The sequence below is a fragment of the Microtus pennsylvanicus genome, chromosome 9, assembly GCF_037038515.1.
Source record: "Microtus pennsylvanicus isolate mMicPen1 chromosome 9, mMicPen1.hap1, whole genome shotgun sequence".
Classification (NCBI taxonomy): domain Eukaryota; kingdom Metazoa; phylum Chordata; class Mammalia; order Rodentia; family Cricetidae; genus Microtus; species Microtus pennsylvanicus.
Window position 1 is genome coordinate 68,443,620 of NC_134587.1, and position 21,322 is coordinate 68,464,941.

General features: G+C 49.5%; 1 protein-coding gene across 3 annotated transcripts in view; it reads right to left on the minus strand.

The window, feature by feature from the left end:
- Plekha2 (pleckstrin homology domain containing A2) overlaps positions 1-21,322 on the minus strand; it is a 59,824-nt gene that overhangs the window by 8,642 nt on the left and 29,860 nt on the right. For all 3 annotated transcript variants that reach the window (XM_075986378.1, XM_075986379.1, XM_075986380.1), the window contains exons 3-10: positions 20,246-20,302; positions 14,095-14,143; positions 12,514-12,611; positions 9,900-10,040; positions 9,261-9,407; positions 8,279-8,347; positions 7,849-7,919; positions 2,624-2,687 (exon numbers count right to left, since the gene is read on the minus strand). In XM_075986378.1, the coding sequence (XP_075842493.1) occupies positions 2,624-2,687; positions 7,849-7,919; positions 8,279-8,347; positions 9,261-9,407; positions 9,900-10,040; positions 12,514-12,611; positions 14,095-14,143; positions 20,246-20,302 (696 nt within the window). The remainder of the gene's footprint in view (positions 1-2,623; positions 2,688-7,848; positions 7,920-8,278; positions 8,348-9,260; positions 9,408-9,899; positions 10,041-12,513; positions 12,612-14,094; positions 14,144-20,245; positions 20,303-21,322) is intronic.

Genomic DNA, 21,322 nt, shown 5'->3' on the forward strand with positions numbered 1-21,322 from the left:
GTACTCTCAATCAGTTCCATAATTCCCTGAGTTTCTGATCCTAAATGGATCATTTACCTTTGAAGCTCCTGTCTCCTCATGGACAGATGGGAGATGAGACCCAGAGAGATTGTGGAGAATTATGTGATATACACTTCCAGCCAGCGCCTACTCAGCAGTGTCCCCCGAAACATCTAAGCCACAGCAGCTGCTTCTCATGAGTTGCACAGAGCGCTACAGCGTGAGAGGACAGAGGGAGCGCGGGTGGTGTAGCTAAGCCCAAACCCCTAGCATCCGAATGATGAGAACCCAGCCTCGGTCCTTCCCTGCCCAGAGCACTCTCCTTGGCCTCACCCTGCTTGCTGGTCACACCCCCAGACCGGACAGATGGACAGAAGGTTCATGCAAACATACTCCTCACGACTGAGGGATCAAGCCAGAAAGTGACTTGAGTGCAGTACACCAGCCCTCTGGCCCCGCAGAACAAACTGTACAAGTGACAGAGTTCTCCCACAGTTCGCAAGAACTGCAGTGATTTTTATAAAACAAGAGGCCAACATAGAAACTACAAGTCCAATTTATCCAGAGGCAGGTATTCTGCAGACTTCATATCAAATGAGTCAGGGAGACAAGGAAATATTATTTCTTTTTGCCAACAACCAATATTGAGCTCTTAAAAGCAAAACAGAATTCCAGAAAACTCCCCTCTAACAGCAGGAGCTCAGTATCCTCCCGTGTTCAAAGACTTCACTAATGCTACCAATAAATGTGACTCTTAGAATGTTACATAGTAACATATGTCAACACTTTGAGGATCTGCACTGTTTGATCAGAGCAGTATTTTCCAAGTGATGTACAAACTCTGGGTAAGAAGCATCTCCTTGAATGGTGACCAGTGATCTTAGCGATGCCTACGCAAATGTATTGATAAGGTTCCAGACTACATTGCACCTAAATATTAAGAAATCACTATCTTTCAAATTCTGGTAAGAAACAGACAAACAAGATACCTGAAATTATCTAAAAGGATACATTGAAATAATCCCTTTGTCTAAATACTTAATTTGCTTAAGGCCAGATCTTCAAATTCTTCAAAGTAATACAAGGTCACGGACAGCAGTGGGCTTCTGAGCGGTGAAGTAGGGATTCTGAGCTAAGAGTGAAGTTCCTATTGTCTGCCATGAGTCACCCATGAAAGAGATGCAGAGAAGATGTGTAGGAAATCATCCTAGCCTTGCTATTTTTAGAACAGTTCTTTTCACAGGTATCTTTTTAATTTATCATGAGTTTATAGTTGTAACTTCTAAGTGAATCAACAAACATGTTTGTTGGTTTTCATCCATCCTTCTCTAACACGCCATTCTCTGTAAGTCAAGTGCTACATATGAGTTTGACCTTCACTCGTTTATGTATTCAGAGAGATGCCAGTGTCCTTCATTCTTAGAAGTTTAGAGAGCAAAAGGGAAGGAGTAGAGAAATGCTGAGAACATTGGGATATGCTGGTCCCTGTCCAGCAGATTTCCCTCTGTATAATCTACCAAACATGTGATTTCAGTTGCTTGATTACTTAGCTTAAAGATCAGCTTGGTCTAATTCATGACCCCAGCACCTCAGACCATGCCCAGAGCCTTGGCCTTACTCTACAAATATGAACTCTAGCACTAGAAACTCGTGTTAAAGTCCAGGCTAGTCCTGGTGTCTGAATGGTAGAGGTTCTGGAGAACAGCTAGATTCAAGAGCAAAGTGACCCCCTCCATGGTCTAGTCTGTTCCCCAGCCTCCCTGCTGCCGTCTCTCCCTGGACAGGGTGCTTGTCCCATTGAGGACGGCCTGAAGATGCTTAAATCAGACAGCATGGCTGCTGGCCTAAAGTGAAAAAAGCGTACACACACACACTCACACTCACATACACACTCAAGCGGGGGTTAGGCCTCATCCTTTTACGGGAGTGCTTCTGCGGGCAAAAGAAAAGAAAGGAAGTGGGAAGCCTCCAAAACTCCACTTGGGAAGGCTGCCTACTTCACTGCTCAGAATCCCACATCGGCCTCACACTAGATATCAGCACATTTTGTGGGCTCCTGGGTAGCCTAGACTGACTACTTGGCCCTGGATGTCTTTGCCCTGCTTAGCAATCTGCCTTGTTAGCTGCTGTGAGTTCATACTGGATTGGGAGCACTCCAGATCTGGGGGTGGGGGAGCTGCTGGTAAGTGAACCCCGTCAGAGCCCTAAACAATGGCTTTCTCTGTGCAGCTGGCTATGCACCTGTGCCCGCCACAGGGCCCTCTGTGCTTCTGTCTTTCTGCACACAGTAATGTTCATACACAGGCAGGACTTATAAATACCCTCCATAGCAGAAGTGAAACTACCCACCAGTTCCCCTTTTCTCTGCTTAGCTGGAGCTCCGCAGCCGAGAGCAGCTGCGGCAGGCACACATACCCTGGCACGGTTGATTGGCCTGTCTGTAGTATCCTAGCGTAGGGAAACTCCTCCTCAGAATGAAGAGGGACATAGACTGACTAAGGGACTGAACTGATCACTGAGAAACTACAAGCTAAATGAAGAGAAAACAGGGACAGGGGTGGGTGGGGGTGGCATTCACGCACATTCGCGGAGAAGGGATGCTGGTCTTGGGATGAGCATTTACCTGTACGTAGAATGTCCTGGAGGTGGTTATGATTTCAAACAGGTTGTCCCTCATTAAGAGATCGCTAGGCAGGGAAAGAGAAAGAACATTATATGAGGCATTGTGAGTACTTTCTTTTGTACGTCATTCCCTAAAGTTTTCACAATCACCCACTAATGCAACTCAAGACTTTCTCCTCTCTGTGGGTAAGGAAGTCCAGGCTCAAAGACTTTAAATGCTATGTCCGTTCAAAGTACTAGAGATCACCACCCATTGAGTCCAAATACGCCTCTTCTAAGGGAGCCAATGCCATTTCTAAACCCTTCCTTCCCCCTGGGCTCCACCCACAGCTCTGAATTCCTGCTCTTGGCCTCAATACACCCTCCCAGGGGACAAGGAGCTAAAGGCAGAAACAGAAATTAAGAGTAAAACGACTTTAATATTTGCTTCCCAGGAAGCTGTTCGGCATCCTTGGCCCTCAGAGAAATGCAAATTCAAATTATTTTGAGATTTCACCTCACCCCAGAATGACCCACAAGCAAGAAGATAAAAAATGCTGGCAAATGGGGAAAGGTGAACCCCTACTTACTAATGGGGTAAGTGTAGACTTGTACAGCCACTGTGGAAATCAGTTTGGAGGTTCCTCAAGAAAGTAGAAATAAAACGACCCTATGACCCCTCTAACCTACCCCTGACGTGTGCCGGGCAGACTCTGAGTCCTACCGAGGAGAGACTTGCACACCCCGGCCATCACCGCATCACTAACGATAGCCTGAGTCCTACCGAGGAGAGACTTGCACACCCCCCCCCCCGGCCATCACCGCATCACTAACGATAGCCTGAGTCCTACCGAGGAGAGACTTGCACACCCCGGCCATCACCGCATCACTAACGATAGCCTGAGTCCTACCGAGGAGAGACTTGCACACCCCCGGCCATCACCGCATCACTAACGATAGCCTGAGTCCTACCGAGGAGAGACTTGCACACCCCCCCCCCCCCCGGCCATCACCGCATCACTAACGATAGCCTGAGTCCTACCGAGGAGAGACTTGCACACCCCGGCCATCGCCGCATCACTAGCGATAGCCTGAGTCCTACCGAGGAGAGACTTGCACACCCCCGGCCATCACCGCATCACTAACGATAGCCTGAGTCCTACCGAGGAGAGACTTGCACACCCCCGGCCATCACCGCATCACTAACGATAGCCTGAGTCCTACCGAGGAGAGACTTGCACACCCCGGCCATCACCGCATCACTAACGATAGCCTGAGTCCTACCGAGGAGAGACTTGCACACCCCCGGCCATCACCGCATCACTAACGATAGCCTGAGTCCTACCGAGGAGAGACTTGCACACCCCCGGCCATCACCGCATCACTAACGATAGCCTGAGTCCTACCGAGGAGAGACTTGCACACCCCCCCCCCCCCCGGCCATCACCGCATCACTAACGATAGCCTGAGTCCTACCGAGGAGAGACTTGCACACCCCCGGCCATCACCGCATCACTAACGATAGCCTGAGTCCTACCGAGGAGAGACTTGCACACCCCCGGCCATCACCGCATCACTAACGATAGCATGGAGCACGGAAATGGTATCAACCTTGCCGTCCATCAGCTGATGGACGGTTCCCAGACACAACAGAGTGTGTTTGGCTGTAAAGCAAAAGAATGGGGATGGATAGATGGCTCAGCAGTGAAGAGCACTCCCTGCTCTACCGGAGGAACTGAGCTCAGCTCATAGCATCCACATCAGGAGGCTCACAACCACCTCCTGTACCTCCCATTCCAGGGGATCTGACATTCTCTTCTGGCCTCCCCAGGTGCCTGCACATAGGTGGCACACACTCACACAGATAGCCTAGCTCCGCATGAATAATAAAAGGCAAAAATAATTTTAAAAAGAGGGAGATGGTCATGGAATTTGCGGAGAAGCAGATGGAACTGGAAATTATTATATTAAGCAAAGTAATTCAGACTGAGAAAGGCTGTGCCGTGTTTTCTCTCACAGCTGGATCCTAGACTTTCGTTTTTGCACATGTGTAAATTTACATGTGAGGGCAAGTACCACGCTGTGAAACTCCACAGAAGTTGCCAAGATGGCTCAAGGGGGGAAGGAACTTGCCACCTACCAAGTCTAAGAAGGCAGAAGGAGAGAAGCAACTCCTACACGTTGCCTTTGGGCCTCTGCATGCACATGTGTGTGCATGCATCCATACATGATTCAACGGGCAAACAATGTGTGAAACAACTTTTTTTTTAAGACAGGGAACCATGAAGGGAGAAACAAAGAGGTTGTGAGAGGTGGAGCAGAATAGGGATGACCGGGGGTCAAAGAACCAACGTGGAGAGTGGGAGAAGAGGAGGATGGTGGACAAGGAACAACCAAAACAAAGCATTATGAAAATGACATGTTGCAACCTATTCCTTTGTACGCTTGTATAAAATAAATTTAAAAATTAGTTTCCTTCATTGGAAAAAAAAAACAAAAACCTGCAGATAGGGTGTAATTTAGTGGGGGTACACCTGGTACCAGACAAACAAATAATAATAATAAGCTTCAGAGAGAGACACAGAGAGAGGGCATGAACTTGACGGAGATCAGGGAGGGAAATGTGGAAGGGTTTGGGAGAATAAAAGGGAAGGAAGAATTATTGGGATCAAATTGCAGTCTCGAAAAGAAAGGAACAACAAGCTTCAAACGGGACGCGGGTTTTGGCAGAGGAGTCGGACTCCTGCCAAGCAGAGGGCAAGCGGCGACGACACAACCCCGAACTGGCTGGAGTTGCTGTCTATGTTCACCGCCTGCCGTGTGCATCCAGTTGCTATGGGGACCGGATGAGGAGCAGAGACGTAATTGCTACCAGCAAAAGCACCTGAGGAGGCAAGGCCAGATGCAGGTAAGACTGCATTCCAGATTAGCAAAGAGCCTCACAGGCAGAAAACGTCTTCCAGAATGAAAACACACAAGTGACACAGCCAGTGACAAGTCTCCCAGGCAGAGCGGGGGACATGACTTAAGACGAGGTAGGGCGCATGGACCTGTGAGAGAAAGTCTTGCGGACATGGACTATAAATGTTGTCAGACCTTCCGTGAGAAGTGAAAACAAAAAGATGCTTAATGATCATCATCAAAGGCACAGCTCGAACTGCACGGACCACTTGAAATGCATCCCACCAACTAGCACTCCTACTTCCTGAACTGCTGCATAGGGACAGCTCTCTAAGATGCCTCCGTACGACCAGGCTATAGGAAAGCCTGTACGTGCATTTTCTTACTTAGTGACTGATGTGGAAGGGCCCAGCCCACTGTGGGTGGTTCCATCGCTGGGCAGGCAGTCCTAGGTCTGTAAGACAGCAGACTGAGCAAGCCATGTGAGCAAGCCAGTAAACAGCACCCTCCACGGCCTCTGCATCAGGTCTTGACTCCATGTACCTGCCCTCTGATGCCCTTTGATGATGACCAGTGACGTGGAAGTGTAAGCCAAATAAACCCTTTCCTCCCCAGCTTGCTTTTTAATGCTTTGAAGCAGCAACAGAAAGCCTAACTCAGATGGGGTTAAATGTTTAACCTTCTAGCTTCTTCACGCAGATGTGGTTAAGTCCTGTAGCCCACTGAGATGAGAAGCAGGATGGGAGCTCCGCCCCTTTCACACCCACTGCCCAGGCTACATGCTGCTTTCAGTTCAGTTCGATTCATTTCGACAGCAACCATTGATTACAGCTGTCCCGAATTCCCCCAATGGTCCCAGAGAGGCTCCACCATCTGACAGAGTTGAGGCCACGAAGCCACAGCCTTCCCTGTGGACTTCACCTCCCTGACTCAGTATGACTCAGGCAGACTTAGAGGTAGGGTGTTTTCAAGACTCTCAGGCTGAACCCTAGCCTAGCTCTCTAAGCTGGGCAAGCATGTCCTAGTCACCCCATAGGCTGCTCATAGATCTACCCAGGCCCTCCAGGGTCAGGAGCAATCAATGATCTCTCATGACCCAGTCATGCTGACTTCTGCCCTCTGGAGCCACACTCGGGGCAATGTCTAACTATAGCTACTTCCGCGAATTGCAAATTCTCCCTGGGTGCCTCCCTGGTCTTCTGTAGCCTACAGCTGCTATTGGAAAAACTTAGTACAGCATTTCTGCGTCTGCTTCTTTGGATCATACAGCATGTGTGTTTATGTAGGATGGTGCCGTGCTTTCACAGGACAGCAGGATGCTTACCGCTGTAGGCCTCAGGGCCTACAGGGGGGAGAGATTCAAGCACAGTCTGGACAGACTACAGACTCATGGCCAAAATGATGGGATTGGGCTCTATTAAGGTTCACTTGTCCACGAGTATTTGGGGCTGGGTATGGGACACTGTCTTGTCAAGTCCTGAATCACCTCACGCACCATGAACTCAGAAGGGAGTTTCCTAGAAGAAAGAAGAACAAATAAAAATACCTGTTCCGCCAATGGTAGTAACTTAAGGGTGTTGTGAACTGCCCCATGGAGCCTCAAGAACAAAGGACAAACGCCAGGTGGTGGTGGCGGCGTAAGCCTTTAACCCTAGCACTCGGGAGGCAGAGGCAGGCGGTTCTCTGAGTTTGAGGCCTGTCTATTCTACAGAGGAGTTCCGGGACAGCCCGGACTACACAGAGAAACCCTGACTTAAGAAAGCAAGAACAAGGGAGGAAAGGCCTGAGAACTTCAGACAAGGGCGAGTGTGCCAGGCCCCCAGCTGAGCCCCCCAGACCCTGAGACCAAGGACCTGAAATCTGACTGACGCCTGAGAAACGTCTAAGTGTCCACTCTCTGCTGCCACAAGAAGTACCCACGTAGGCTCATCTTGGGAGCAAGAGTAGGGGAAGGGAAGAGGGCACTTGGCCCAGGGTAATCTCAACCCTGCGTCAGTTCTGATGAGCCCAGGCAACCACAAGGGTACGACTCTTAAACAGAGCCTGAAAGGGGTAATAAATGGAGATTTAGAAAAGACAGAGGCTTTGCTCAGAATGAATAAGAAGGGGCTGGAGAGATGGCTCAGTGGTTAAGACTACTGGCCGCTCTTCCAGAGGACCCAGGTTCAATTCCCAGCGGCTCACACCTGTCCATTAACTCCAATTCCAGATGATCCAACTTCCTCACACAGACAAGCATGCAGGTAAAATACCATAAGAGAGAGAGAGAGAGAGAGAGAGAGAGAGAGAGAGAGAGAGAGAGAGAGAGAGAGAGAGAGAGAGATTTAATGAAGAAGAAGCAGTTACCCAGACTTGACGAGACACTCGTGAGTCTTGAGAACGTCCTTGAGCAGTATAGTACGCAGGGGCTCTCTGTCCTGGTTGGAAGAATGGAAGGGAGACAAGTGAGGCTATGTACACGGCCCAGTGAGCCACACCAGCTCACCAATGTCCCTTTCTCAGAGTCTTGGCTAAAACCAACCTGGGTTTCAAAATAATCATTAAGGGGGAGAAGTCTAAGCAGTAGCTGCTCTGTGTGTGTGGCCCCGCCCCCACAGCAGCCCACTGCGCAGGGGCTGGCAGCAGCCCAGGTCCTTTTAATAGCACCATAAAGAGACACAGGTTGGACAGAGATAAGACAAAGAGGTGCATTGGAAGTCTATGTGGGCCTGGTCTCCGCTCAGGCACACTGTCTGCTTCTGCGATCTCTCGGGAGGAACCGGAACCTACCACCCACCTGCTCACACTTGAAGTAGCAGATGGTAAAGTCATCGAGGGCAAAGAAGCGTCGTTTCCAACTCTTCCGCTGAAAAGCAAAAGAAGGAGCCAAACATTAAGGACAGGTCTCTGGCACCAGGACTGGCCACAGTCACAATAAATGCCCAGGGATCCGGCAGCGTGGAAGCCAGGCTCTCATCTCCATCAGAACAGGCACCAGGAATAATGGGAAGTGTAAGGGCGGTGAAAAGCCCTGGCGTCCATCGGGACCCCGCCTTCCCAAGACCAAGCACCTAACTTTAATGCCGGAGGAGGACACGACTGTCATTCTCTGCTGCCACCAGAAGCTATCCCTGTGCTGGCTAGTTTCCCATCAACTCGAAACAAGCCAGAGTCATCGGAGAGGAGGGAACCTCAATTAAGAAAATGCCTTCATAAAAGTGGGCTGTGGCAAGCCACAGCTGAGAAAATGCCTTCATCAGATCCGGCTCTAGGGCATTTTTTTAATTAGAGATCAATGGGGGAGGGTCCAGCCCATTGTTGGTGGGCTTATCCCTGGGCAGGTGGTCCTGGTTTCTGTAAGGAGCAAACTGAGCAAGCCATGGGAAAGCAAGCAGTAAGTGGTGTTCCTCCATGGCCTCTGCTCCAGTTCCTGCCTCCAGGTTCCTGCCCTGCTTGAGTTCCTGTCCTGACTTCCTTCAGAGATGAACAGTGCTGGGAAAGAATAAGCCAGATAAACCCTTTCCTTCCCAGCTTGCCTTTTGGTCACGGTGTTTCAGCTCAGCAATACAAACCGAGACCAAGACAACTATGGGGACTCATTCTCTGAGGAGAAGGAGCAGGGAAATGGGAGGAGGGAAATTTGCCTATCAGTCTGAAGGCCTTGAGCTTTCTGGGCGGGGCTAATGGCTAGTTCCCAACGGTGGTTAGCACAGAGGGGTACAGTTCCTCCTCTCACTGTCCACTGCTGGCCCCAGGGTAGCCCCTGTGTTGGCACTCACCACGTTTCCTTGCTTCACACAGTAGCCACTCTTAATGAGGGGAGGCCCAGTGGGAGGACGGCAGCCTGATGTGGGGATGTAGCTCTGAGACCTCCGCAGGAAGGCATGAGACCCTGGCTCACTCCCTTCCTGCCCATCCCCACCATTCTACAAGGAAACAGCGTCACTGTTAATGCCCGGTTGCTCCTCTGGGCAGCCCCAGCTCCTCCCAGTCTTCCCACCACACCTCTAGCCTTTCTGATAGTATGTCAGTCAAAGAAATAAAGGCTGACTTTGCTCCCCATCAGATGAGCCACTGAATGTTTTCATAAAGCAAGACCCTGGCTAGAGACCCAGAAGAGGAAGACAGACAGTGAAGAACAGAAGAGGGCACAAGCCCCCAGGGTCTGGTCTCACTCCCCGCCTCACCAAGTTTTACAAGTGTTTGTTGCCTGGGTCTTAAGGAGAACTACACAGACCGCACACCCTCAAGATATCATGATGTCATAGCCTCAACTTCTACATTGGCACTGGCCACACCCACCCTGCACTGTATTTTCATGGTCACCCCCTCTCCACTAGCTTCCCCGCATCCTGTTGCTAAGTGCTGGACATGATGGACATTTCTCTACCTCCCCCAGCCGCCCCAAGCCACGGCACCTGGCTGATGGGTGTTTGGACCACTACTCCTCCGATGATCTCAGTCTTGTAGGCCACCTGCGGCTTCTTGTCTAGGGTGGGAGGAGCTGTGAGGCTTCTCAGAACTTCAGTGGCCAAGGGTAGGGTCCCAGCCTTGGGTACCTGGGGAGAACAGTGATAAGGTCAGCAAGAAATGGGGAGCTTAGGAAAAGGGCAGGACCACAAACAGGATGTGGGGGAAAGGAAAAGCTAATTTACTAAATGATGGTGAGAACACTCTCCTCTTCCCTTCCAGTTCTTCCATGGACATTCATATCCAAATATGAGGAACTCAGCCAGCCCTTTACACACATAGATACACACACAGAGAAAACTTACGCCATACCTATAGGATGAGCTAACCCTGATTAAAAAGCAAAGATCAAACGCCAGATAGTAGAGACATAAGCTCTATCCTCTTGGCACTGAAATGCTAGTAGTTAAGAGTGAATAAAAAGTCCCAGCAAAACAAGAGTCAGAATACTATAAATGAGCAGGACATGGAAGAATATGTATACGAATACATCCATCCATACAAACACACACACACACACACACACACCTTCTGCCACCACCTCTCCAAAACAATCCAGCATCCACCCTTCTCCTTCCCTCAGGTGGCCTGCCATGTAGCAGTCCTTACATCATGGCCCAACCAGTGCCAAGGGAAGTGCCCAGCGTCCAGCTGCCCCCTCTTAGCCCAGGACCATGATTGTCTCAGTTTTATCCACAAGGGAAGCTCAGATCGTCAGAGCTGTGCCCTTTACTTCTAGGATCTTAACTATCACTGTCCCCTCAAGCCACCCTCGTTAATGTCCTGCAAGTGACCGAGGTAGCATCCCATGCCCGCAGCTCAGAGACAGCACACAGCAAGACCCTTCCTCTGCTAGCCTGGCCTCGCGCTCCCTTGATGCAGGTTCATCAAGGTTTACCAGAATAGTAAACAGCCGCCAGGCTGCTTACATGGCTAAATTTTACCCCGCTTGGGTCCAGCGACTCAAATGCTGGACAGACATAGAGATTTCATCCACTAATACCCATGGAAACTCTAAGGTATCTGGAAGAAAAATTTGGCCCCAGCAATGGGCATTTTTATTTGAAATCATTGGAAGACCAATATTTCTGACTGCCTGTACCGGCTACTCTTATTTGAACTTGACACAAGCTAAAGTCATCAGAGAGGAGGGAACCTCGATGAAGAAAATGCCTCCAGAAGATCCAGATGTAAAACATTTTCTTGGTGATTGATGGGGAAGGGTCCAGCCCATTGAGGATGAGACCATCCCTGGGATAGTAGTCCTGGATTCTATAAGAAAGCAGGCTAAACAAGCCATGAGGAACAAGCCAGGAAGCAACACCCTTCCACGGCCTCTGCATCAGCTCCTGCCTCCAGGCTCCAGCTCAATTTGAGTTCCTCTCCTGACTTCCCTCAGTGATGAACCTTGATGTGGAAGTGTAAGTCCAATGAAACCTTTCCTCCCCAAATTGTTTTTGATCACGATGTTTCATCACAGCAATAAAAAAACCCTAAGACAGGGTACAGTGCAGACTTTCTAAGTTTTCAGCAAACTATGAACGACTGGGCTCTGCCTGACTGGCTGCATTGCATTTTGCTGGTCGTTCTTTCTTTCCTCAGAGAAGTTTTTGCTAAGGTCACTAAATATTCCCCCAGTTAGATGTTGGGTTCCCAGCCCGTGGCACTACTGGGAAGCAGTGGAACTTTCCAGAGATGGGACAGAGTGGGAAAAGTTAGGTCATTGGGCATATGCCCTTCATGGGGATAGTGGGACCCCAGCTCCTTCTTGCTTTGTTCTCTGCTTCCCAACTTCTAGGAGATGAACACTCTCCTATGTCACATGCCTCGGTAGCTTGCCTGATCACAGGCCCAGACCGGCAGGAAAAGCCCCATGATCTGCAAGAGCAAGCACCATGATTGTAGATCATGTAGTTCACCTCGCCTTAGCACCAGATTATCTCAAGCATGTTGTCAGCATGCTGGGAAACTAACATATCTCTCCCTTTCTCTCCTTCCCTCTAACACTTCTCTGTTTCATTTTTTAAAGAGATTTCTAAGGACTAGGAAATAATTTCTTTATTAGCCAAGACAAGAGTACTTAATACAGCCCATGAACAAGCTTCAAAGTTAGCAAAGCTTTTAAATGGAAGACTTGTCCAGATCCAACAAAGAAGAATATCCCCCAAACTAGAAAAAACAAACAAACAGATGGAAGTTCCTTCTCATACGCTGTCCCTGTTCCTCGACTTCCCATAGTCAGCAACCCTTCTCCAGCACAGCACTGAGTCAGCATCCCATAATTACCCAGAACATGACTGATAGGAGCCCCTCCCAGGAAGCACAAAGGGGACGGGACATTCCATAAACTTCCCCTTGAACTTGATGCAAACTCACACACTCAAGTTAACCTGTAGTTGTCAGCCAACGGGCAAGAGGAGGTTAGAGAGAGCCGAGAGAGCCGGGTCTGCCCAGTCTCGGGGGCAAGTCCCTGCTGCCTTCTAAGTCCTGTCCCTACCCCACTGAGGCCAAACACTGGGACACGTCACTTTCACTACCAGAAAGAACAAAAAGCATACATACAGTGATCTTGCTGGCTTGGTTCAAAGCTTCAACCCAGTCCTTCAGATCTTTCTGGTCATTGGCTTGAAGAAAGTATCTCTGAGACAGGGCATTGATAACTGTAAGAGTAATGGGGAAGGAGAGAAAGGGTTTAGGGTCAGAGTTCACAGACCACAGGGCCCAGGAAGTTAGGGTGTCTGAGGTGGCAAGAGCCATAAGGGTCATTCAGCAGATCCAGAAACTGCCCACCGTGTTTTCAGAGACAGCTGATCGCAGCAACTCATCATCATCATCTCCCATCAGCCACCAGAACAACACTGGCATTTAGAGTAGCCTCCTGTTATTGGTAGCCACAGGCTACTCGTCTGCCTCCAGTAAGACACTCATGAAGCTCTACACATCCATGACGCAGACTACAGGCCTGCTGGCGGGCTAAGCTGGGAGCCTAGAGCTTGCTTCTGCTAGAACATTGTCTATGCCTGGGAAACGGAGGAAGGCTTGCTGGAGATGGGGTCTGTGAGCTTGGCCTTGTTTTCAACCTGTTCTTCCCTCTGAGCATTTCCTTAGTCAACAGCTTACCTCTGAATTTATTATTATTATTATTATTATTATTACTATTATTAATGTATTATTAGATGAGCATATTACAAAATCTAAGAATGATTTCTGAACCTAGCAATGATATTTGAAAGAAATAGGAGAAAGAGAGCACCAATGTGGAGTCAGGAGAAGGGGGTTACTTCATCCCTCTACCATGAGTATGAAGTCAAGAAGCCATTGCAGAGGAGACAAAGGATCCTCTGCTTCATTCATATAACAAATATTTATTGAGTGTCCTCTACATGCCTGCAGCCATTCTATGTGCTGAGAACATGCAGGGACAGAGAAAGATGGGGCTTCACCCCCCTGAAGCTTATGTCCAGAGCCTCCCTGGACACAGAAATGCCTCAGCATCTGCTCATGACGAGGGCTAGTTAACAATTCAGCGACCGAGTCACCGAACTCACCGAAGGTAGAGAAACCTGCGGCACTGATGGTGGCTCTGCTTCCTGTGCCACTAACGCCCCTCCCCCAGCTGCCTGCCACTCATCTGGCAACCTTGAGACCCTCGACATTCCTTCCTTCATTCTCACTCTTTCCTCCTCTTCTCCCCTCTCTCAGATCTGCTCATTTCCTACAGCACCGCTCAGCTCTACAGCGGCGGCTTCCCAGAAGCTTCCATGAGATGTTTTCTCTCCACCTCGTGGCATCACAAATAGTGAAACACAACTGATAGCTTAGCCGGTAATCCCAGCACTTAGGAGTCTGGGTGCTGCAGAAATGAAGTTCCAGGCCAGCTTGGTCATGGAGCAGGGGGTGGAGGTGGGGCGGGAGGCAGACAGTGAGCAGAGGCCAGCCTAGCTAAAACGTGGCTGGCCCCTGTGTGCCTGGCCACAGTTATTAATAATTTTGCAGTGGTATTACTTGGCATCCAGAACATCACTATTATCTAAGCCGCTCCTACACCCAGGATACAGTTCCCATGGTACCACAGGGCTCTCTTTCATGGAAAAGAAGTTGTCACACATCTGTGGAGAAAACCCACCGTGGCTCAATACTTACCAAAGCAGAATGGAGTTTTCGGTTTCTGCTTTGGGGTAGCTATGCTCACCTATATCAAATAAAGACAAAAGAGACATGAATGGGTTTCCAACAGCATGAAAAAAAATGTTGACTTTGAAAATATTCACACACAAAAAGAACACAACAAGGGTACATTTGGAAGACCAAAATTTGAGAGTTTTAACCTCAATTCCTTAAGAAACTGGCTTTATCAGTCCTACTTCTTCAAGCAATGGTTCGACCTTCCTGATGCTGAGACCCTTGAATACAGTGCCTCATGTTGTGGTGACGCCCCCCCCCCCTTGGCCATAAAACTATTTCATTGCTACTACATAACTGTAAATTTGCTACTGTTATGAATTGTAATGTAAATATCTGATGCCCGAAGTGTTGAGTACCAGGGACCACGATTGCCTTTCAAATTCATCATTCCCCTTCCATGACGGAATCTCTACCGCCCACGCTCACATAACTGCTATCTTGATGCCTGGGTTAAGTTTTGTCTCTGCAAAAACACTTTAAAAGCCACCGGGTCGGGACAAGAATCTCTCTCTGAGCCAAAAGATCTAGCAGAGCCCCGTTCATACCAGCAGGCCTCTGCTGTGCTTTCAAGAACTAATCCCCTTTCCCTAAACAGTCTCCCAACTGAAAGTGGTATTTCTTCGGCCATACAAACTCAGGTCAAAGCAGAAATGGGGGTGAGACTGTGGCAAGCACTTAGATATGCTGTCCAAAGGCCTGGTTATCTATGCTGGCCATGAACATGGGCAACTCTCCAACAACCGAGAGAGCGGCTGCCAGATGAGTATGCTCACCTGGGTGTATTCAAGAGCAGGGCCTGGGAGATGGGGACACTGGTGTGCTTCATCTAGCTTTTGCTGTGTATCTGCACAGGAGCCCACATCCCTCGGGCTCATGTTCCATCACAGCCTACAATGATTTGATGACTATCCTACATGCTGGTCCAGCCACACTGGAGCACTCCACACATCTGCCTGGTGAGGCAGCACCTACCGTGGATCCTATCCACAGAGAGCCACCATCTTGCCTTAGACACTGTTCTGAGTCCCCTTTCTAGCTGTCCTAGGTCTTCTTGGTCTCCACTCAGGACTCTGGGACTTGGAATTGGAAGCAGGAATTAAAGTCTTGAGGAGAAAGTGATGTCTCCTTGTGGCTCGCACCTGCTAAAGATCTCACGTTGCCTGCCACACCGGTGTCTAGGCTATTGCTGCTCTTGACCGTAAAGACTTCCTAGACACCTGCCTTGCTTCCTTAGCCAAAATTAACATTGCTCCAAAGGCTCAACCAGGAGCTGAGGTGTCACCCTCCAAAATATCAAAAGCAGAGGCTGGCATTGGAGTCAGACTCAGATCACAAGCGTGTGACCTCCGTGACATGGTCTGTCAAGAGAAGAGTCAAAGTCGTGCCCCCATGGAGTTAACGTGAGCCTTGCATGTGGCAGTACAAGCAAGGGACTATATGCACTACCATATAGACTCTCCTCATCAAAGAGGGACTGTTATTCCGGGCAAGGCAGCACACGTCTGTCATCCCAGCACTCACAAGGCTGAGACAAAAAGATCTTGGCTTTCAGGCCAGCCTAGGCTACATAGAAAGTTTCAGGCTAGCCTGGGCTACATGAGTGGACCACGTGTACATGAATGGACATCTTAAAACAAATCATACACCAATGCACGCACATGTGCACATGCATACACACAATGAGAATAATAACAGCAATAAGAATAATAATTTAAAATGGGGCCTGAAAAAACTGCTTAGCCTCCGACATTTAAAAAAAAAGCATGGCATTTTCAAAGTCAATAATCAAATGCCTACATAACATTACATCATCCTCAATGGCAGGTATTTAAAGCACACGAGAAGTCACATGACCCCTGTTTCTGAAGGCGCAAGGATAAAGGACTGCTTCTGTCAGTGAGCTTCCTCCTAGCAGAATGCCAAGGCTTCACAGGGCACCAGCAGGGAGAGTCAGAGAGTGTGCCCATGTGTGTATGTCAACCCCCATGCTGATGAGGGAACTCTGAGGTGGAGGCCCTATGGCCTAAGAAAGTCCTGAAGAACATGAAGGGGAGCCCACAAATCTGAGCTCAGACAGACTGACTACCAGAGGCAGTCATGGCTGCATACTTCACAGGTAGTGCTCAGGCGGTTGTCAGTCCTGTTCCTGAGCCACCTCATTTTCCTGAGGTTTAGCCCAAGCCAGTTGCTGAGCTACAAGCCACTCGCTTCCTGGTTGTGGCCTTCAGTGTCTGTGTTCCCCAGGCAGCCTCCTGCCATCTGCCTGTGCTGCGCCGGGTTCCTGCCTTAACCCCCCCCCCCCCCCCCGGTGGCACAGACTTGTGTTCTGTCCCCTCGGCTCCCTTCTCATCCAGCTGGCAATTTAGGTTGCATGGAAAAGCTTGTCCCAGAGATCCTCTCTCCCTGTATTTACCACCGACTGGACAGAGCACCACGGGCTGACCCTACATGGATTACCAATGAGCCTGCTCCTGGCACTGATTAGTCAGCCCGGGAAAATGCTGCCCATGCAGTTACCGTGAGACCCGAAGCTTCCAAAGAAATACATGGCTTTCTGCTTGTTCTTCTCATTGAATGCACTTGAGAGGAAGGCTGCATGCACGAACATTCACAGCGTGCCTCAGGCCCATGGTTTAGCATGGAAGTATTGTTGGGTAAAGTAACTCATTGACAGACTCATGGGATTGGTCCCCGTTCTGTCCTGAGTGGCTATGGGACAGGGACAGGGTTGAGAGCCTCCCCAGACCAGCTTAGTAAGGACAGTACCGCTCTTCTCACAGAACAGGAAGTGAGTTTGCCCACCTGTGGCTGTGTCCACAGAGAAGGGCTGCTTGGAACTCTGGCTTCTGCCTCTCTCCCCAACAGCCTGTCCCCCGAGGTCTGAATGGCCCCCATCGACCTGCCACCTGTTGGCGACTGTGCCAGGCAGCAGCAGCCATCTTCAAACACAGGAAGAGAAGAACAGAGGACCCGCAGGAAGCAGTGTGGCCACAGGTGGGTGAGGCCATGCAGCAGTCTGACTCAGGCGAGAGCACCCAGCCAGGCACAAACATCCCCACACCACACGGTGGCCACAACTGAGTCACTGCCCAACAGTGGTTTACTGCCAGGTCCTGCGAGCATGCCAACGGCCAGAGCAGGTTGGGATGTGGAGGAAAGAGTACCCCTGCCCCCCCACCACGGAGTGACGCAGAAGAGCTGCCTGGACGCTGGACAATCCCTGGAGCTTTCGCTTATCAGATCAAAGAGAGACCTCAGAGGGACGCTGTGAGGGCCAGCCACACCCTGTCTGCCATTGACAGGAAGTGGAACTGGGGCCCCTCCGACAGAAGAGACCAGAGCAGGACGAAGCCTTGGAGAACTCAAGCGTTCCTCCGGTGGTGTCTGGGGAGCCTTGTCCCTCAAGGGGGCACTAAGAGCAGTTAAGCAAGAAGTCACTGACAAAGTCAGAGGATTTTCAAGTTGTTACGAACATAGGCACGTTTATCTGGAATATGAATAATACTCTTCACTTAACTCTCTAGTACCGTGCCCTTCCTAACTCTGTGACCTTTTAATAGTGTGGTGACCCCCCCAACCATAAAATTATTTTCGTTGCCACTTCATAACTGTAATTTTGCTACCGTTATGAATCATAATGTAAATATATGTGTTTTCCATTGGTCTTAAGTGACCTCTGTGAAAGGGTCATTTGACTCTCAAAGGGGTCGCGACCCACAGGTTGAGAAGCACTGCTCTAGCGTATCCACACACGAATAGTTAATAACCCACATTTTAGGAAGGCCTGTCATCTATCAGAAGCCCTGACAAAAGTCCAGCCTGAGCAGTACTAGGACTGGCAGTGTGGATATCTGTACCAGGAGAGAAGGGTTACAATGCAGAAGTAACATCATGGGCCAAAGACTGGTTCCATCTCTAGATTGCCTCTCTGGAGGACAGAACACCCGCCAACTCCCCCCACCCTATCCCCTACCCATCCCCACACCCGCATGCCAGCACCCAGTAGCACCAGGACCTGGGTATGTGTTCTGGCAATCAGCTGGAGCTAAGGCACTCAGCGATCTGTAACCTAACCCAGTGGCCATTGTGGGTTTTTCAAAGACCTCTAGCATGCTTGGCTGTCTCTGGAAGGGCAAAAAGTCAGGTCACCCCTTCTGAAGGAGACAGCCAACACGGCCGGCCGAGAACACAGAAAGCCTCCTCTGGGCTGCGCTCATAAATCATGATTCAGCAGGAGATTGTATCCTCTCTTCCCTGGCCAAGAAAAAAAAAAGAACTCTTCCCAAACCCTCACCCAGGAGAGATGGTTTCAGTGTTCATTTTTGACAGAGTTCTTTGCTCCCCCATCTCAATTCTCTTTCTGGAGAAATGACCTAATGCGCTCACGGCAGAAGAGTTCATTTTTGACAGGGTTCTTTGCTCCCCCATCTCAATTCTCTTTCTGGAGAAATGACCTAATGCGCTCACGGCAGAAGAGAAGAAAGGGCCCCTGGGGGAAGGGGGAAGGGGGAGGGGAGAGGGAGGGAGGGAGGGCTGTGCTGCCCTGGCCTGGGGAGGCCGCCACATTTCTTCTCAAAAGGCATGCACAAATTGCCTGCAGCTGTGCTAGGGAAGCTGCACTTTAACCGTGGCTCATCCCCTGAGGCCATTATCCTCCTCCCTAATCAGCTCAGCCCCTGCCCAGCAGCTTCTGCTTCGCTGAGGCGTCTCTGCCGGGTTCTGTCTGCAGCTGGCAGGCATGGGACAAGCCTGCCTGCCGGTCCAGCAGAAGATGGCCATTCCTCTCAGGAATCTCTGGGTCCATCTCTTTTTAAGCATCTCCCTTGGGAGCTTCCCACAGAGCTCCTTGAATCTGTTACCAGCTGGAGCTGGGAGCTGCTTAGCTCAACCCCCAGCCCCTAAGTCCTCAAAGTCCCTAGGGTGGGAGAAGCCAGGGAAGAAAGCAGCAGCCCCTCTGAGAACTCTAGTGGGGGACGGGACTTTGGCAGCTTTGGAGCTGGCTGGATGCCACCTGGCTCTTTCCTCCTGTTTTCAGGAGAGAATCTAATTCCCCTGGCTTCTTTCTTTCTTTCTTTCTTTCTTTCTTTCTTTCTTTCTTTCTTTCTTCCTTCCTTTCTTTCTTTCTTTCTATTTTTCTATTTTTTTTTTTAAATCAGGGCCACATCATGGGTCAGCGGCAGTGGCTGCCCCAGGGAGGAGCTGCTAAAGCCAGCTGAATTCAGCAGTTCTTTGTGGGCACCATGAACTGGCCCTACCCCGGTCTCAGAGGCCAACAGGTGTTGTTCTTACCCCTAAGGGCATGTTGAATGAAGGCTCAGACTACCAGCTGCCTGCCATACTCTCTAGAAGGTACCCAGATGCTGAAAGTGGTCCTGGCATATCTTAGGGCCTTCTGGGAAGGGACGGGGGTTCTCAACCCTCCCTCCACAAGCATTCTGTCTGGAGAACTGGTAAAATTCCAGGGGGCCTGAGCCATTTCCAATCCCCTGCTCACTAACTGCACACTTGGAGGGAATCTTTTACAGGATCAAGGTCATTGTCCTGGTGTCCTTTTGTCCCAGTTACAAAAAAGGTGACACCGTACTTAGTGCTTTATTTTGGATGTGAAATGCCTCCAAAAGGCCAGTGGTAACACCTGGAACTTTTAGAAGGTAGGGCATATGGAAGGTCCTTAAGTGATTAGGGATACCCTCAAGAGACATGATAGGTGCCCAGTCCCTCTATAATTTGCTTCCTAGCCATGAGGTCAGAAGTAGGGCCCCATTCTGCCATAAGGTACTGCCTCACATGAACCCCACAATCATGACTAAGTCCTCAAACCCAGTGGCTCAAAGTAAACTTTTCTCTTTCTAGATCATGTCAAATATTCCTGGATATATAGGACAGGAGAGATGTCCTATAGGTCTGGAGAGATGACAAACAGGCACATCCAAAGAACGGGTCACCCTCCCCACTGCCAGCCAAGCACCATGGAAGTCAGCAGACCTTCCACAGGCAATGCCTGGGAAAGAGAAACACGGTAACGGACATGAACGCCCCCAAAGGCCCACACCTCCAGGACGTGGAACTCCCCTCTCGCTTAGACTCCAGCACACCAAACCAACCTTACCTTCGAGATATAAGTCAGCTGCAGAGATCCAACAGCTCCTGCCCCAACCGCCAGGTTCTGAAAGACAAAGGTGTTTGCTTAAGATGTGAGGGCCCCCAAAGCAGCAGTACAAGACAGACCAGTGTCTGGTTCAGTCTACGCCACTCAGCCTCTGGTTAGGCACTGTCCCACCTGCAAGGCACTGGCGACAATCCCTGAATAACAGATTTTCTGGAGGAAAACGGTAGCATTAACAGTACCCCCATCCCATGCAAGTTAGTCTAGGACAACAGTTAGACGGGGTGCTTCGCCATGTGACTGTCTCTTAACTAGCCTCAGGTGCCCTGCTGTAAAAACAGAGGCAATCTCTTATGGGGCTCCTAACAGTGGGAATGAGGGCTGTCTCTGACTCTTTTACTGGCTTTTGGGACCCGACTTTTCATACTGGGTCACCTCGTCCAGCCTTAACACATGTGGAGGCTCAATCTTACTGCATGTTTTATTGATACTCATAGGAAACCTGCCCTTTTCTGGATGGAGATAGAAGAGGAGGGGATAGGAGGTGGGAGGATAGGGAATAGGGGAGAGGGACTGGGAGGGGAGGATGTGGTGGAGGGAGGCTTCAGCTGGGATGTAAAATAAATAGATGAATTTTTAAAAATTTAAAAATAATAATAAAATAAAAAATAAAAGTAGATTGATTTGAATTTTTAAAAAAGGCAGTCTGAGTTGCCTTTATCCAAACCAAAATGCCAAAGATTTCAGAGTTTCTTTTTTCTTCTAATTTTCCTTTTTTGGGAGGTGATAGTGTCCTCCTGCCCCACTTCCTGGAGGATGAGATTAATAGGTGTATGTCACCACATCCTGGTGCTTTAAAAACATTTACACCCGGCGGTAGTGGCGCACGCTTAAATCCCAGCTTGGTCTCCAGGGTGAGTTCCAGGACAGTCAGGACTGTTACATAGAGAAACCCTATCTTGAAAGAACAAACAACAAACAAACAAAGTTTACATTAAAAAATGAGAAGTCCTGAGAACTAGACCCAAGTCTAAGCAAAAAATTCTATTTATGGCTCATATACCCATTACACAGATTTCC